The 17,959-nt window shown below is 41.2% G+C and overlaps 1 protein-coding gene and 1 non-coding gene across 5 annotated transcripts in view; both read left to right on the forward strand.

The window, feature by feature from the left end:
* RAB3GAP2 (RAB3 GTPase activating non-catalytic protein subunit 2) overlaps positions 1–17,959 on the forward strand; it is a 106,274-nt gene that overhangs the window by 53,032 nt on the left and 35,283 nt on the right. For all 4 annotated transcript variants that reach the window (XM_064276896.1, XM_064276894.1, XM_064276895.1 and 1 more), the window contains exons 9-17: positions 27–125; positions 10,653–10,801; positions 11,620–11,699; positions 11,817–11,906; positions 13,390–13,529; positions 15,896–16,109; positions 16,843–16,986; positions 17,202–17,284; positions 17,636–17,700. In XM_064276896.1, the coding sequence (XP_064132966.1) occupies positions 27–125; positions 10,653–10,801; positions 11,620–11,699; positions 11,817–11,906; positions 13,390–13,529; positions 15,896–16,109; positions 16,843–16,986; positions 17,202–17,284; positions 17,636–17,700 (1,064 nt within the window). The remainder of the gene's footprint in view (positions 1–26; positions 126–10,652; positions 10,802–11,619; positions 11,700–11,816; positions 11,907–13,389; positions 13,530–15,895; positions 16,110–16,842; positions 16,987–17,201; positions 17,285–17,635; positions 17,701–17,959) is intronic.
* On the forward strand, positions 2,644–2,775 carry LOC111747625 (small nucleolar RNA SNORA36 family). The gene has a single exon (XR_002783607.1). It is a non-coding gene; the product is annotated as a small nucleolar RNA SNORA36 family (small nucleolar RNA).

Below are 17,959 nucleotides of genomic sequence, written 5' to 3' on the forward strand. Positions count from 1 at the left end.
AATTGTCTAATTTCTATCTTTAATAGCTGCAGCATCGGGCAATGAGAACATCCAACCACCACCATTAGCTTATAAGAAATGGGGTCTACAAGATATTGACACTGTTATTGATCATGCTAGCATCGGTAAGCATTACCAGTTCAAATTCTCTTGGAAGTCACTTCTTACATATTTTGATTAAAGTATCTCATTTGGTAGAAATATACTTTTTTTTTTGTGGAAAGGATATATATTGCCTGTAATGAGACATTCACAAGTTGATTCAGGCATAACAAATCAGCATGGGTGTGTGTCTTTAGGAAATAACTGTTTTAATGAAGGTTTGATTATGGCCCTCAGCATCAAGATTATACAGTTTTTCTTTTTTTTGTATAATTTTTATTGTGCTTTAAGTGAAGGTTTACAAATCAAGTCAGTTTCTCACACCCATATATACACCTTGCTACACACTCCCAATTACCCTCCGCCTAATGAGACAGCCTGCTCTCTCCCTACACTCTCTCTTTTCGTGTCCATTTCGCCAGCTTCTAACCCCGTTTACCCCCTCATCTCCCCTCCAGGCAGGAGATGCCAACATAGTCTGAAGTGTCCACCTGATCCAAGAAGTTCACTCCTCACCAGCATCCTTCTCCAACCCTTTGTCCAGTCCAATAGATTATACAGTTTTAAGTCATTCACTGTTTGACTTAGTTTTCCTGCAGATAGGTTTGATCTATATAATTACCGTATAGATCACTCTCTTAAAATTGTGACCTTTAGACCAGCAGAAGATAAATAGAAACAGGTTTCTTCTTGCAACCAATATTTGAAGGCTTACTGTGTTTGGCATCAAGAATGCAGAGATAAAAATACATGGTCTCTGCCATCAGGAAGCACGTCTAGTTGGAAGAAACACATGAGAACAGTTACAGTACCACAGCATCACTATTGCTGTATTAGAGAAGTGGACCAAGTATAGTGTGAGCGGAGGAGAGGCCTTAGCACTGCGAACATCAGGGAAGAGGAGGTTGACCAAGAGAACAGGCACAGAGAAGGACCTTCTGGCCAATGTCTAGTTAGGCATGGGCGTGAGAATGCATTGTGTGCTGGAGAAGCTGCGAGTATGAAGGAGAACTGGCGAGAGGTGAGGCCAAATATGTGAGTAGGAGTCAGGTTTTGAAGAGCCTAATATGCTATGAAGAGGCCACATGTGGTTCAGTGGTAGAATCCTCGCCTTCCATGCAGGAGATCTAAGTTGGATTCCTGGCAAATACACCTCAAGCACAGGTACCGCTTGTCTGTCAGTGGAGGCTTATGTGTTGCTGTGGTGTTGAACGGGTTTAAGCGAAGCTTCCAGACTAAGGGCGACTAGAAAGAAAGGCCTGCTGACCTGCTTCTGAAAATCGGCCAGTGAAAACCCAGTGGGTCACAATGGTCTGATCCCCTTGTGCGTGGGGAGCATGAGTTGAGGCTGACTTGATGACAGCTAACAACAACGATGGCATGCTGTGCAAAGAAATTTAGTTCTTTCTCCTAGCCACATTGAGAGCCACTGGATAATTTTGAGCAAGGCAATGATAATTATCAATGTTCTTAGAAAAGTCACTTTGGTGGCAGTTTAGAGGCTGGACTACAGTGGGGAAGACTAGCTACTGGGTCCAGTAAGGAAACTGTGATTGCCTTGGCAAGAAATAATCGGCTTCTGAATTAGCGCAGAAGAAATGGGGGTGGAGAGGAAAAAAATACCATTTGGAGGGGCTTTTAAAACATGTATATTTTTGTTTATCGGTATAGTATATGCTTATAAAAATTTTCAAATTTTATGTAAATATGTAAAGAGAAAAGGAAAAAGATTCCCTTAAATCATAGTCCCCAGAGATACTCGCAACTCACATTTTGCTCAGCATCCTTGCAGACTTTCTGGTGTGTGTGTGTGTAAGTAATATGTACATGGTTACGGAGAGAGGGATGTGTTCATAAGGATTATATTATGCTAACTATGTTACAGCACTTTTCTAACCAAGATATCATGAAGGGCGTTTTGTGTCTGTTTTGGTAAATATGCATTGTATCTGTCAAGTCCTCGTGGAAAACAGATGGCACACTCGAAACAGGATAATTGAAAGAGGGCATATTCACAGAGAAATGATTTATAAAGATGTGGTTTAGGGGAACCACAGGGAATGGTACAGTTGCGCTGGGCTTCTCAGAAGCCAGACTGTTAACTGCATGTAGGCCTCACGGGAGAGGGGAGGGAGCCTTCTTGGAACTTGGAGATGAGTAGAGTGAGGGCCTTGAGAGCAACAATGACTTTTATTCAAAAGTCACAGCCAGCTTTTCAGGAAAAGAGAGTGGGAGATAGCTTGACTTGACTCTCCTTTCTCCTTTTGATCTACCGATGTGACGTCCTGTTTTCTGAACCCAACTGGTAGCCAAAGGGCATGGGAGCTTTTTGGCATAATTGATACAAATTGGTTCCTGGGAGAGAGCATGGAGATAAGGGAGGGGTGTGAACCTAGGGGGCAACCAGAAGATACCTGACCAGAGATCATCTTCATTACTGAGTGCATAGTTTTTACATGGAATACTCTGTAGTTAATAAACACCGTGTTGGTAGACATTTAGTTTGTCTTTGATTTTTGCTAACATAAAAGTGTTGCTATATCCCAAAGTGTTGAGTTCAGTTCAGGGCAGCTTCCCTGTTCTGTTAATTAAACTTTGGGACATTGAAAGTGGCTAGGGAAAATGATTGGATAGAAAGTATTACTCTATTCATTTCTCTCCCAGCCTACAAAATGTTAAAAAGAAAAAAGTTGAACAAATATTATTGTATATACATTTTTATGTAAAGGTCTGGTTAATTCATTTAATAAATAAATGAATAGCTATTAAGTACCAGGCACCAATAGCTAACATTGGTATTGGGGTACAAGACAGACAGAACCTCTGCCCTGATGAAGCTTACATTCTGGTAATGGGGAGACAAACAATTAACAGTTAAACCAGATGAATAAATAGGGAACGTCAGAATGTTAGTAAGTATCCTGAAGAAAACCGGCAGAGGGTTATGATAGAATGTAAAGGAAGAGAGTAGTCTAGATAGACTGAAGAAAGAGTGAAGGGAAAATGGGACAAAGTAAGATTGGCGGTGTAGGCAGGAGTCAGATCACACGGGGCAAGGAGTTCAGATTTTATTCCAAATGCAGTGGCAGTCGCCGATGTGTTCTAAGTATTGTTGGTGGTGGTGGTTGTTGGTGGTGTTGTAAGGTGGTGGTGGTAGGCGGTGGTGGTGGTAGGTGGTGGTGGTTGGCGGTGGTGGTGGTAGGTGGTGGTGTTGTAAGGTGGTGGTGGTAGGCGGTGGTGGTAGGCGGTGGTGGTCGTAGGTGGTGGTGTTGTAAGGTGGTGGTGGTAGGCGGTGGTGGTAGGCGGTGGTGGTCGTAGGTGGTGGTGTTGTAAGGTGGTGGTGGTAGGTGCCGTTGATTCTGACTCATAGCGACCCCACGTGACACGGTAGAACTACCCATAGGGCTTTCTAGGCTGTAATCTTTATGGAAAGGAGCTGTGGTGGTGCGGCAGTTAAGGACTTGGCTGTTAATTAAAAGATTGGCAGCTTGAACTCACCCAGCAGCTCCGTGGGAGGAAAACCTGGTGATCTGCTCCCATAAAGATTACAGCCCAGAAGCCCGTGGGGCCATTCTGCTACGTCACACGGGGTAGCTGTAAGTCAGAAGTCTGCTCGATGGCCCCTGACGACAGCAATTGTTACGGGTGTAGGTCACCAGCTCTTTCTCCTGCGGGGCGGCTGGGTGCGTTTAAACCGCCAGCCTTTCAGTTAGCAGCCAAGTGCTTAACCACTGCACCACCAGAGTTCCATGTGTTCTAAGTAGGGGTTTACATTTTTAAAATATCCCTCTGGCTGCTGTTTAAGATTGACTTTTAGGCTAGAAGGTGAAAGGAAGGAGACCAGTTAGGAGTATATTGCATTAATTCTGACAAGAGATGATGATGACTTTGTGAGGTAATGGAGTTAGAGAGAGGGGGATGACTTTGAGATATATTTCACACTTGCTAATAGATAGATAGGTTCGAGAAATAAGGGAAAGAGTCAAGAACTTCTCAGTTTGTAAGTTTGAATATGCAGGTAGATGATCAGAATATTTACTGAAATGAGAATGAAGATGAAGAGGTTTGAGGTAGACAAATCAAGAAATATGTTTTTTTTTTCTCACAATTATAAGGACTCAAGAAAAAGTTTAAACACAGAAGAAAATACTCTTTGATGGTTACGAGGGTAGGGAGGGAGAGAGAGGGATATTCACTAATTTGTTAGTAGACGAACTATTTTAGGTGAAGGGAAAGACAACACATGATACAGGAGAGGTCAGCACAACTGGACTAAACCAAAAGCAGAGAAGTTTCCTGAATACAACTGTATGCTTCGAAGGTCAGAGTAGCAAGGGTAGGGGTCTGGGGACCATGGTTTCAGGGGACATCTAGGTCAATTGGCATAAGAAAATGTCCTGCATCCCACTTTAATGAGCGGCATCTGGGGTCTTCAATGCCAGCAAGTGGCCATCTAAGATGCATCAGTTGATGTCAACTCACCTAGAACAAAGGAAAATGAAGAACACCAAAGATATAAGGTAAAGACTTCAAGAGACAGAAAGGGCCACATAAACCAGAGACTGCATCAGACTGAGACCAGAAGAGTAGATGGTGCCTGGCTGCCACCGATGACTGCCCTGACAGGGAACACAACAGTGAATCCCTGATGGAGCAGGAGGACAGTGGGATGCAGATCTCAAACTCTCATAAAAAGACCAGGTTTAATAGTCTGAATGAAAGTGCAGGGACCCCAGAGACCATGGTCCCCAGATCCTCTATGAGCTCAAGACTGGAACCATTCCCGAAGCTAACTCTTCAGACGGGATTGGACTGGACTATAAGACAAAATGATACGGGTGAGGAGTGAGCTTCTTGGCTCAAGTAGGCACATGAGGCTATGTAGGCAAGATGAGAAGCCAGAGGGGGACAGGAGCTGGCTGAATGGACATGAGGAATACAGGGTGGAGAGGAGGAGCGTCCTGTCTTATTAGGGGGAGAGCAGCTGGGAGTACATAGCAAGGTGTGTATAAGTTTTTGTATGAGAGACTGATTTGATCTGTAAACTTTCACTTAAAGCACAATAAATAAAAAGAAAAAAAGAATTGTTTTTTGCAGGCTAGCTTATGATACTGTTATAAATTCACACGGAGGTGTCGGATAGAGAGATAAACAAGTCTGAAGCTCAGGGAAAAGTTGGGACTGTAGGTATAAATTTAGAGTTGCTCACTGTGGAATGCTACGTAGAATTCAAGAAAGGGAGAAGGTTCATTGGATTCGACAACATGGAGCTCTTTATTGACTCTGATGTGATCAGTTTAAGTGGAGTGGTGAGGTAAAAATCAGACTGGAGTAGGTTTAAGAATAAAAGAGAAAGTATTTATACCTCCTTCTCTCAAGAGCCATAGACAGAAGAACAAGAATCACGGTGTCTCCATACATATCTGCAGTCCTTAAGCTCTCTATACTCATTTTTCCAACTCTCTACTGAACATTTGCACCTGGGAATATAAATTTAAATGTGTCTGAAATCAAATTCTTGATTTCCTCCCATAAAATTTGTTCCTCTTTTTTCTTCCTATCTCTTCCATGTTATTTCGTCTTCTGCTTGCTCACATCAAAAACTTTTGTGTTGTCTTTGACTCCTGTTTTCTCATGCCCCTCATTCAGACCACCTTATGTCTCTAGCTCCATAATGGATTCTGAATCTGACCACTTCTCATTTCTATCATGTCAGTACTGTAGCTCAAGCCATTATCATTGCTTGCCTGAACTCTTGGGGAAAAAACTTTCTAACTGGTTTCTGTTTCCTTCCTCCTTCCCTAAGATCTCCTTACTAATTAGCAGCTAGTATGATCCTTTTGAAATATAAAGCAGATTTTTGTCAGTCCTCTGCTCAGAACCTTATAGTGGTTTCCCATCTTACAGTAAATAAAATCCAAAGCCCTTACAGTGGCATACGAGGCCTGACATTATTTGGTTTATGGTACCTCTTTGGCCTTATCTCCCAGTGTCCCCCTTGCTTGCTGCATTCCTCCACGCTGATCTTATCGTTCCTCAGACACACTGAGCATCTTCTCACTTTAGAGCGTTTGTACTTGTTGTTCCCTCTGCTGGAAATGGAAGCCCTGGTGGTGTAGTGGTTAAGAGTTTGGCTGCTAACCAAAAGGTTGGCAGTTCAGATCCACCAGGTGCTCCTTGAAAACCCTATGGGGCAGTTCTGCTTTGTCCTGTAGAGTCTCTATGAGTTGGAATTGACTTGGCCGCAGTGGGTTTTCTGCTGGAAAACGTTACCCAGCTAGCCACATGGCTCTCTCCCTCACTTCATTCCGGTCTCTGTTCAAATATCATTCTGTCACAGAGGCCTTCTGTAGCCACTAAAATAAACCTAGAAAATTTTCCAATGACTTTGTCATTATGGAAATTTATGACAGGAACTTTAAAGTGTTTCAAGGTGTGGAAAGATCTTAAATGTTCATGAAAGCCCTAAATGACAAGATAATAATAACTCCAGAAAAGTAATTATAGTATGCAACTTGGCTAAGCCATGAGTAATACTTGCAGCATTCCTAATAATGAAACTAGTGAATGTGAATTTGATCAAAAATTGAGATCTAGCTATATTGGAAGGTTACAGGGAGAAGAGGGGCTATAAACAAGCTGTATCTTCATTTACCTTAAAAAAAAAAAAATGCTCGTTGATGACTCAGAAGACAACAGCCCTCTACGTTCAACTACCAATTTGCATTAATACAGAGAGCAGGACATGTTAAATAATACCATAGACATGTGGCCAGCAAATCTAGACTGGGAAATTAGCTTCAAACTGCCTGGTTTCTTCAACAAATAGATTTCAACGGATTGGGAGATGGGGGAGGACATGGGATTTTTGGCTAGTGTTGCATGACCGTTTGTTTTTGGCTCTGACTTTGAAGCCTGGATATATACGTTCCCTCGGGCAATGATCACTGTTTTGCTGCAAGAGCAGAGAATGCAGAGAGTTGAGGTCAGCCAGTGTTGAGATTTAGCCAGGTGAGTATGTGGAGAGAGAGAAGGGGAGTTGTAGCTGGGTAAGTAGGGAAGTGATCACGAGAGTGGCATGATAAATAGTGAAAAACCATAGGATTAATGAATTGGAAGTCTTGGTGAAGCTGTGGAATTACTGCAGGGCATTAACTAGAGTAATTGAAATGGAAACTGGGAGATAATGGTCAAAAAGTGGTATTCTTGAAATCAAGGTTTCAGAGACGATATAGTTGACGATGACAAAATCTAGTGGGTAGCATTGGGAGTGGATGACCTGAGTTGAGTAAAGAAAAAGATCATTGGTGGTAAGGATGGGAAGAGCTGATCAGCCATCTCCTTAGAATACAGTGTAGTTATCGGGTCACAAGGTATTCGCTTACATTTTTTTTGGTACATGTGTTAGTCATCTAGTGCTGTGTAACAGAAGTACTACCAGTGGATGGCTTTAACAAAGAGAAGTTTATTCTCTCACAGTCCAGTAAGCTAAAAGTCCGAATTCAGGGCGCTGGCTCCAGTGGAAGGTTTTCTCTCTTTGTCTGCTCTGGAATAAGGTCCTCGTCATCAGTCTTCTCTTGGCCTGGGAGCATTTCAGCACAGGAACCCCAGGTCCAGGGATGCAGTCTGCTCCCGGCACTGCTTTCTTGGTGGTATGAGGTCCCCATGTCCCTCTGCTCACCTCTCTCTTCCACATCTCAAAAGAGATTGACCCAAGACACTAATCTTGTAGACCTCATCAATATAACTGCCGCTGATCCTCTCATTACATCATAGTGATAGGATTTACAACACATAAGGAAATCATATCAGATGACAAAATGGTAGACAGTCACACAGTACTGGTAATTATGACTTAGCCAAGTTGCCAGACATTTTGGGGGGAATCAATTCAATCCATGGCAATACATATTGCCAAATTGTCCTCTGAATAGCTTGTAGCAATTTATACTCCCACCTATGGTGTGTGGGAGTACGAAGAGAAGCTATCTTAAAACTTAAATTTCTATTTATATGCCATACAATTCACCCGTTGAGCTTACTCTGACAGGGTCAGGCAAAACTTTTGAGGATTTTATTATCTGCTGAAAATATTTTATATATTGAGTCATGAAAACTCATCCATGAATATAAGATGGGTGCGTTTGTGTTTTAAATAGTCCAACTTTTATCAGAATTTATTTGATCTTTCAAATCCCTATATCCATTGAGTGGTTTGCTTATAAATTCCCTGAAAGAATTTGCTTTCCCAGGAGTCTTCTCAAGAGCAGTGCATTTTTAATGTAACTTTTTTCAATTTAATACATTTTGGACATCACTGTATATTAGTGTGTTTTTAATACAAATATTGTATTTTTTATACAAATATAATATTTGTATAAAATACACTATGTATTGTATTTTATACAAATATACTGTATTTTTTATACAAATATTGTACGTTACATGTTTTTTGTCAACCACGCAATGTCCCCATGTGTTATTTTCATAAATGCACTATGCCAATTTTTTTTTACATGTTGTTGAATTTAATTTCAGTTTCCAATCACGTGGAAACTTCACATGGGTATTGATTTTATGTTACTTGAAATTGAAGCCAGAAGTATTCACTGGTAGATCAACTGTTAAGCTAATGTGCTGTAATTATCAACAAATTAATAGAAACAAACACACAGTTTTGTTTGTTTTCTGATTACTGAGGGACTACCAAACTCAAGCCATGACTTCTTGTCCATGGCTTATACCTTTATTATACAATTATGATCAAAAGTGATGTTTTCAGACTATTTTTATACCAAGAAGTAGAAAATTAAAGTGAACAGAATGAAAGAAAACGAACAGAATGAAAGAAAATGAACAAAACGATATGATTTACCTATAACATGAGGATAGGTGAATGATGCCAGAATTCACGCTGGAAGTGTCGCGAGACAAGCACGGTGTGCCAGACCGCTGCACTTGACTCCATCATTTCCGCCTGTTATATGTGTGGGCGCATTATTTTACACGGGCGCATTATTTGCGAAAGCACAGTACGTTGTTGTGAGTTGCTGCTGAGTCAGTTATGACTCCTGGCGACCCCATGTGTGCAGAGTAGAACTGCTTCATAGGGTTTTCATGGGTTTAAGCCACCAGCCTTTTGGCTAGTAGATGAGCAGTTAACCATTTGTGCTGCCCAGGGACTCCTAGGAGTGATGCATTTTTGTCAGTTTTCGGGCAAAGAGGAGGCAATGCCCACATAAGAAAATCAGAATCACCCTTGTGCAGCTCTACACTGTATCTGAGTTTCAAAGCTCTCAGTGGGGTGTCTTCATGTACCACGTGAGTACCCAAGTTTGGAGATGCTGCCTAAGTCCACAAACGTTGGAGTCTTTACTTCCTGGATCTCTCAGCTCAGTTTGCCTCCTCTTCCTCTCTCCGCTTCTTAAGTGAATTTAAAGAACGTTGACTTTGCCCCTACCGCTCCACCCAGGCATGTGGATGTCAGCGTTCAGCCTGTTCTTGCTCTTAGAGCCTTAGGGAAACGAAAAGTGACTCTGCATTATGAAAGGTTGGGGGATTTCTGGGCTACAAAGCAGATGCGTGAAGATGTCTCGCTGTGTTGAGAAGGGTTTGGGGACACAGGTGTGCCCTCACTTTGGTGGATGTGTCAGTTGGCACCACCTCTACGAAAAGCAGTGTGCTGTTGTTGCCTGCTGTTGAGTTGATTTTCGACTCCTAGCTCCCCATGTGACAGAGTAGAGCTGCCCCAACTGTTTTCTAGGCTGTAATCTTTACAGGACCAGATTGCCAGAGTTTTTCCTGCAGAGCCACTGGATGGGTTCAAACTGCCAACCTTTGATTAGCAGCTGAGCACTTAACCTTTACACTACCACGGCTCCTGAAAGCAGTGTAACAGTATGTAATAAAATCTGTAAAAACATAGATCCACTTTGACCCTGCACTTTTGTTTCTGAGAAGTTATGTTACAGATGGAGTTACATAGGTGGGTAATAATAAGGATACACATCGCAGTGTTATTTATAGTGGCAGAAGGTGGGAACAACCTGAATGCCCACCCGTAGGTCAGCTCAGTTATAGTATATCCGTACAGTGGGATACTATGAGTGATTGGGAAGAATGAACACTAGAATGGATTGATCTCTTTGATATTTTATTAAATAAAAACAGCAAGGTGCGCATCAGTGTATGAGGCGTGCTGTCGTTTGTGCAGACTGAACGTCTCTGGGTAGGCAGCAGGACAAGGTCTAGTAGTTGGTGCCTCTGGGAAGTGAACCGATACCAGGGGATGTAGGTGGGCCTTCTGAATTCTATCCCTGTTTAAAAATTAATATTTAAAATTTCCTTTTGTCATGATATCTTTTGAGAAATTATATATGTCAAATTTAATATTTATGGACTTTGTGTAGATTTTAAAAAGTGCTTTGAGCTGTTAATTAAAACTAAAAAGCATCTTAGAATGGAGTTTAAGTAAGAATTTAGTGACTTTTAAAATGGAGGTATTGTTTCAGTGCTTTCAAGTCACGTTTTCCTGTTTGTTTCGTCTTTAGGTATTATGACTCTGTCCCCTTTTGATCAGATGAAGACTGCCTCCAATATAGGTGGATTTAACGCGGCAATAAAAAACAGCCCGCCGGCCATGTCCCAGTATATCACTGTAGGGTCCAGTCCGTTCACGGGCTTCTTCTACGCCCTGGAGGTACGCGTTCATCACTGGTCGTGAGCAGTGCTCGCTTCACTTTTCAGCTGGTCTGCAAACTGGATGTGGCAGCTTAGCCTTAGACAGGTTCATCAGTTTATGTTTCTAAGTTTCAGTGGAAGCTAAAAGTAATCTGAACTTACTTTCTTCTAAACCCTTTATAAACCTGAAAAGGTAGTAAAGTCACTGTAAGGCAAACATTGAAATCCTGTGTTTATGGAAGGCCTGAGTTCTCTGACAGCGGAGCTGTTTTCACATATCGGAGTTACACTCAGATGCCTCATGGCTGTTAACGATGTCAGTCCACCAGGGATTGGAATAAACCAGGAATCGTGAAGACAGAACAAGTTGCCAGCTGCAGTTGATAAAAGTGGTGTAAATTGCTTTTCACAGAGGGAAAAGCTAGGTGTTAGATTTGGCAGCTCTTAAAGTCTTGCTTAAAAAATAGCCTTCTCAGAATTGCCCAAACTATGTTTTTATCATTATTTTTTAGAAAAAAAAAAAGGGAAAAGAGCCATTTGTGTGTAGATGGGAAATCCATAGCCCAGCTAAGAAGAATGCTATCTCAATATCCCAATTTAAAAGTTCTTTAAATTAAAATTTAAAGAAGGAACTGTAACTTTAAAACTTCTGATTGTATTGCTGCCTCCTAAAATAAAGCTTTTACTGCCCCCTGAAAGAAGCTGAACGTTATTGCCAGCCCAGGCTTTGCAGCTTCCCGAAGCGGTTCATAGTCGCCCTTATTTAGAAAGTAGATTTTCTTCCTTTGTGAGCTACTGAGTTTTCTCTTTCAAATGTTTTTTTTTCCTGTCTTTAAGGGAAGCACACAGCCCTTATTATCTCACGTGGCACTAGCAGTTGCAAGTAAACTCACCTCTGCTTTATTTAATGCTGCCAGGTAATTATGTAAAAATTATCTAATTTGTATCTAGCTTGGTTTTCAGTTGCAATTTGATAATCTGCATTTTAAAACTCTGGAAGCCCTAGTTTATTCTCACATTTTCTTTCTTTTAAGTGGTTGGCTTGGTTGGAAAAGTAAGCACGAAGAGGAAGCTGTCCAAAGGCAGAAGCCGAAGGTTGAACCTGCCACCCCGTTAGCTGTGAGGCAAGTCTGTCATGCCCTTCGCTGATTCCAGCACTTTTAGAAATGTCCTGTGAAAGTTAGGGCCTTTCAGTGCGCTTGGTGGATTCATTGGTTGATCTCATAAGCCTTCGGAGTTCCTAGAAATCATTAATGTGATATTTTCCACTAGAATGTGAGCTCCATGAGGACAGTGGTCCTTGGCCTTGTTTGTTCACTGCTGTCTCCCTGTCACATAGTAGGTGCTCAAAATGTATATAAGTGCGCTTAAAAAAAAAAACAAAACAAAACTGTAAGTTCCAAAGGAAAGTGCGGTTGGTGGTAGCTGTTGAATTTCTTCTTTAAAAAGTTTGTCACTGAGGTCACTGTATAATCAGACAGAGTGCTTAGTGATTTCTTTAAACAACTGGGGACAGCCTTCACATGCGTGTGTTTTCCGGAATGCTGGCTCATGCCTCCTTGCCTGTCTGCTTCAGAGCTCAGCTGCCAGCCTGTCTGGCGGCAGTTCGAATCCACCAGCTGCCCTTGGAAACCCCACGGGGCAGTTCAACTCTGTCCTGCTCAACGGCAGCGGGTTCGGTTTTGGTTTCATAGGATGTGTTAGTGTATTTGTCAGGTTTTTGGGGGAAGGGACGAGCATGATTTTGCCTGGTTTTGTTTTTAAATCTTTTTTTTTTTTTTTATTAAAAGTACTGCCATGAAGGGAAATAGAATGCTCTCCCCTGCTCCTTTCTAGATGCTCTTAATGAGATTGTTTCTAAAAATTTTTTCATCTCATTTTAAAATATTTTGTTGTAACACACCACATTACCCAGATTCACCCAAGAATCAAGAAATGAGCCAAACGGCTCTAAGTTTCCCAAACACATGTAACAAAACGTGTGCACTTCGTGTCAGGGGCCTTACTGAACACAGCCTGTCCTGATCCTTCCACAGGACCTCTTGACTTCCTAATGGTTCTGCTGAGATCGCTTGTAGACCAGGAGCAGGTTAGAGTAACTATTTCTGTCCCATCGGGTAGCTGCGAGTTGAACATTGGTTGTTGCTGTTGTTTTTTTGTATTTAGCAGACGGAAAGCTCTTACTTCAGGCATACGTTGGCTGGTGCAAGATGTGACACTGAGCGAAAAAGAGACACATGAGGAACAAGAGTGTAAAAATAGACCATAGATACCAGTGTAGGGGGCAAAGTAGTCTGAAATTTAGTAGACTGTGAGGGCGTTGTTTTCTCTGATATACCTTTTAAGGTAAAGTTGTATGGGATATTTTCAAAAAGTTTAAGGTTTTGGTACTCTGTATAGAAAACTTTTGATTTTATAGGGCTGCTTTTTTATTTTATAATAGAAGAAATTTTATGTTTTATATTGGGAAATGTTGGGGGGGTTAGTTAATAAATTAATAGGGAAAGGTTCATATTTGTTTACATAAAACCGGTATCAGCCTATTTTGTTTGTGTGTTTTATTTCTATAGGTTAGAATGTAATTTGAGGTTTTTTTTTTTTAATCAGATTTGGACTGCCAGATTCTAGACGCCATGGTGAGAGTATATGTCTGTCTCCATGTAACACACTGGCGGCAGCAACAGATGATTTCGGCAGAGTTATCTTGTTGGATGTAGCTAGAGGAATTGCAATACGCATGTGGAAAGGTATTCCTTACAAAAACCCAGATTAAAAAGTTAATTCACTTTTAACCCCAAATTGAGTGACCGTGTTATCCTTCCGCTTCTGGTCATAACAGTGCTTAACCTTTATTATTACTTTTTTTTTTTTTAACAATCTCAGATCAGCGCTTAATCCAGTAGTTCAGTTGACATATCCTTTAAGTTTGATCACCTCATAAGCACTTTTATCCTGTGCTGTATGCACTTCCTTTTAATTCTTACTGTCATTGTTAATTCCTAAATGCTGTTTCTTGCCTCTGCTACATTTATTCCACCTCACAAGGCCACTCTTGAGCCAGATTACGTCCCCAAGTCTAGAATGCCAGGTCTTTCTGATTTAAGATAGCAAAACGAGGCAAATCCATTTCCCCCAACTGGACTTCTGTATTCCTATGCTTGGGTCTAACTGTATCAGCTCCATTCAGCTGTTAGTAAGAGAACCAAGTACAGTATGACTATGATATTCTCAGGGACCCAGGACTCATTCCAGATGGTTTCTGTACTCAAAGTTATCTCATGGTCCAGAATGACTGCTGAAGCTCCAACCTACTTATCTGCATTCCAGGAAGTAATAAGGGGAAGGAAAGAAGGGAACTCCTGCCAGCCAAGTCAGTTTGAAGATATTTTCTGAAGTTCCTCCAACTTTTATTAGAACTTAGTCACATGTCCCCATCTAACTATATGGGAGACTTGAACATATCTTTAGCTGGGCCCACTATCCTCCTGAATAAAGTAAAATCTCTCCTGCTAAGAAAGAAGGGGAGAATGCAGTACTTGCAGTCACTGGAAACAGTAACATGCCAGTGTAGACTGCTGATTGGAAACCATGGCTATGGTGCATTGTGGTCTCTACTTCACAAGGTGCAGAGTATGGATTTCAGGACATTAAATTGCTCTGAACCAGATTGAGGCCGTTGTCACCTTCTTGGCAAACAGCTTCTGCAGTGACAGAGACAGTCTATATCTTCGACATTTTTAGATGTCTGTAGAAATTAGTTTCAGTATTGCAAATGCATAATTTCTCCTTGGTTTATCTTCTGAAACAACCTCAAGGCTGTGTTCTCAGCAAGACTTTTTCAGAACCCAGAAGACACAACTGTACCAATGGTCCGAGTCCACTCTGGGATCTTATTGTTGGCATTGTTACCTGTCCTGCAGCTAGGGCACTTGATTTTTCTTTAAGAGCGAGCCTTGTTCCCTGGGGAGAGAGGGGCCAATAGACTGACTGTACGGGGGCCACCCTAAAGTGGAAGACAGTGTCATTCAGCTGCATCTTTCTTGTCACGTGCAGGGGCTTCCTCTCGTCATCATATTGTCCACGCTTTCCCTCTATCTGTGGACCACCAAGGGAGTGAATAGCAGAAAACAATTTCATCTTTTTCTTGTGTATGTGTGTGCATACATATATATGTATTATTATGTTGTATGGGGTAAATATGTGTGTATATATATATAACAAAAACTGCCATTTAAACTATTTTCAAGTGTCCAGTTCATTGACTATTAGTCACGTTCATTATGTTGTGTAACCATCACCGCTACCCATTTGCCGAAGTTTTTCATTACCCCAAACAGTCTTGGCACCACTCACACAATAAGTCCGCCCAACCCCTGGCACCCACTAATAGACGTTGGTCTCCCTGCATTTGCCTATTCCAGATACTTCATACAAGTGGATCACACAGTATCTATCCTTTTGTGTCTGCCTTACGTCACTCAGCGTAATGCTTTCGAGTTCATCTGTGTTGTAGCATGTATCAGATCCTTATTTCTCTTTATGACTGAATTATAGTCCATTCTGTGTATGTACAGCAGTTTGTGTCCCCATTCTTCTGTTGATGGGCACTTACTCAGGTTGTTTTCACCTTTTGGCTGTTGGGAATGGTGCTGCAGTGAACACTGGTATACAAGTCTCTGTTTGAGTCCCTGCTTTCAGGGCTTTTGGGCATATACCTAGGAGTGTAATTGCTGGATTCCTTATATTTTAATTGGATTTTTATTTTAAATCCAAACTGATAAACTCCACAGAATTTTTATAAAGGGAAGGAAGGGAGGGGAATTGGAGCAGGGAGGGTTATGAAACTTTACTGATATTTGTAATATTTTGCATTTAAAGACAAAAAGTGACGTGAAGAAAGACATCAAAAGATTTAATAAGATTTAGTGGTAGCTTCAATGTTCCTTATGTTTATTATTGTCTACTTTTCTGTTTAAGATATTTCATAATAGAAAGATAATGTACTTTTATAGCTTTTCTTATCCCCCTCCCCCCAAATATTGCATAGTGCTTAAGGCTACTGATGAACCTAAATTAATTCACTCATTAGCTTCCCTTTTCGTCTGTGTCCAAGGGTACCGAGATGCACAGGTTGGATGGATCCAGGTTGTAGAGGACCTCCACGAAAGACCAGAAAAGGTGGAGTTGTCCCCCTTTGGGAATACTCAGGGGCCAAGCCGAGTGGCTCAGTTCCTTGTGATCTATGCACCGAGAAGGGGAATACTGGAAGTGTGGAGCACACAGCAGGGCCCTCGAGTAGGAGCTTTCAATGTGGGGAAGCACTGTAGGTAAGCGGCAAAGCCAGGCCCATTGATGGTTACAAAAGCAGGCACAGAATGCCTTTATTAAAGTTATAATAAGCTACTCACTAGATTGCAAGTTGTTTGGGAGCTGAAATGCACTTTATTATGGTTTTTCCTACAAGTGCCCAGTATGTAATTAAGGATGAAGTATTTAATCACAAAGAAATATTGAAAGGTAGTGATATGCTACTGAAATCCTCTAACCCTTATGCTGCAGAGGCGTGAAAGGAAAGAGTCCTTTAAAGTTCCCTGGTGGTGATACATCAGGCCCTTGGATGGCACACATGGTTAGTGCTTGACTGCTAGCTGAAAGGTTGGAGGTTCAAACCCACCTCGAGGCTCCTTGGAAGACAGCCCTGTCGATCTGCTTCCAAAAGCCTTGGAAACTTTATGGAGCAGTTCTAGTCTGCACACATGGGGTCGCCAGGAGTCAGAATCGACTTGACAGCAACCAACAACAGTGATGATGTTAAGTCAGGTGGATGCTTTGTTTGCCGTTGAAGTGTCAGCCTGACCGTGCTCATTTGATTTTCTAGTACATTCTAGTGAGTTAGAGCTCTACCATTTTGGCCCTATTTTTCTTGGCTTTGGTGTCAGTCAGTGCTTACTTGCCTTATTCATGTTCCTGAATTGTATTAATGTAAGGTTGCCTGACTATAATAAAAGCACCTTTTGGCAATTCTCTGATATTTTTACTGTATTGGTGTGATTTCCTTAGGCTGCTATATCCTGGCTATAAAATAATGGGCCTAAATAACGTTACCAGTCAGAGCTGGCAGCCCCAGACCTGCCAGATGTGCCTCGTTGACCCAGTGTCGGGGAGCATGAAGACGGTGACTGTTCCCTTCCACTTAGCTCTGAGGTGAGGTTAACCAGTGTCTGCTGGCTGGCGTGCCTCTGCTGGCTTTGCCTCGTTCCTTATCTTGCCGTTTGTTTTGTTGTTATTTCTATCATTAGACTGGTATCTCTAAAGTTAAAATCGGAAGAATGTAAAGGAAAAAGAGTTGGAGTGTGTCAGAGTTAGAAGGAAACCTTAATTTCACATTCTGCAACAATTTGTTGTATTTATTATTTTAGTGATAAAAAAAGTGAACGGGCCAAGGACATGCACTTAGTGGAGAAACTTGCAGCCTTGCTGAAAACAAAATCACCCAACCTAGGTAGGTAGCCTTTAATGAAAATAAAAGCATACCGTTTTGTAATTTTTTTTAAATCAGTAAAATATTCCGCGTGGAATAATCAGGATACCTAAATGCATTTATAGCTATTTCAACTCCTTTCTAGAATAAGGTGGGGTACAAATAATCACGTGTATTTTTTATTGGCATTGTTCTGTAAAGATTAAGTGTGCCGTCTGGGTAGGTTAGACATTTCTAACAATAAAATACAATGAACCCAAAAATCCTTTAGACTGACCGATAGTACAAATATGAACATTTTTGTTTCAGAATAAAGTTTACTTATAACAATACAAGTGAAACATTTACTTTGATTTAATTTCTTCTTTCTAGATTTGATTGAAATGGAAATACAGGAATTAATTCTTGATATTAAGTACCCTGCAACCAAAAAGCAGGTAAGTGTATACAATGCGTGAACTTTCCTGCTCAGTAGGTATTATGTATCCCACTTAAGAAAATCTTTATTTTCCCATTTCCTTCCAAACCTGACAGGGCAAAGCCTTCTTTTCATATTTTTATTCATGTTCATCTCTTTTTATATTCTCCTGTGGAATTTCTTGTGGTCTTTTCTCATTCTTTTTTAAAAAAATTAAGTAATATTGCCATACATATGAGTGCATGTTGTGTGTACGCATATATGCACATGTACACAGA

The sequence above is a fragment of the Loxodonta africana genome, chromosome 25, assembly GCF_030014295.1.
Source record: "Loxodonta africana isolate mLoxAfr1 chromosome 25, mLoxAfr1.hap2, whole genome shotgun sequence".
Classification (NCBI taxonomy): domain Eukaryota; kingdom Metazoa; phylum Chordata; class Mammalia; order Proboscidea; family Elephantidae; genus Loxodonta; species Loxodonta africana.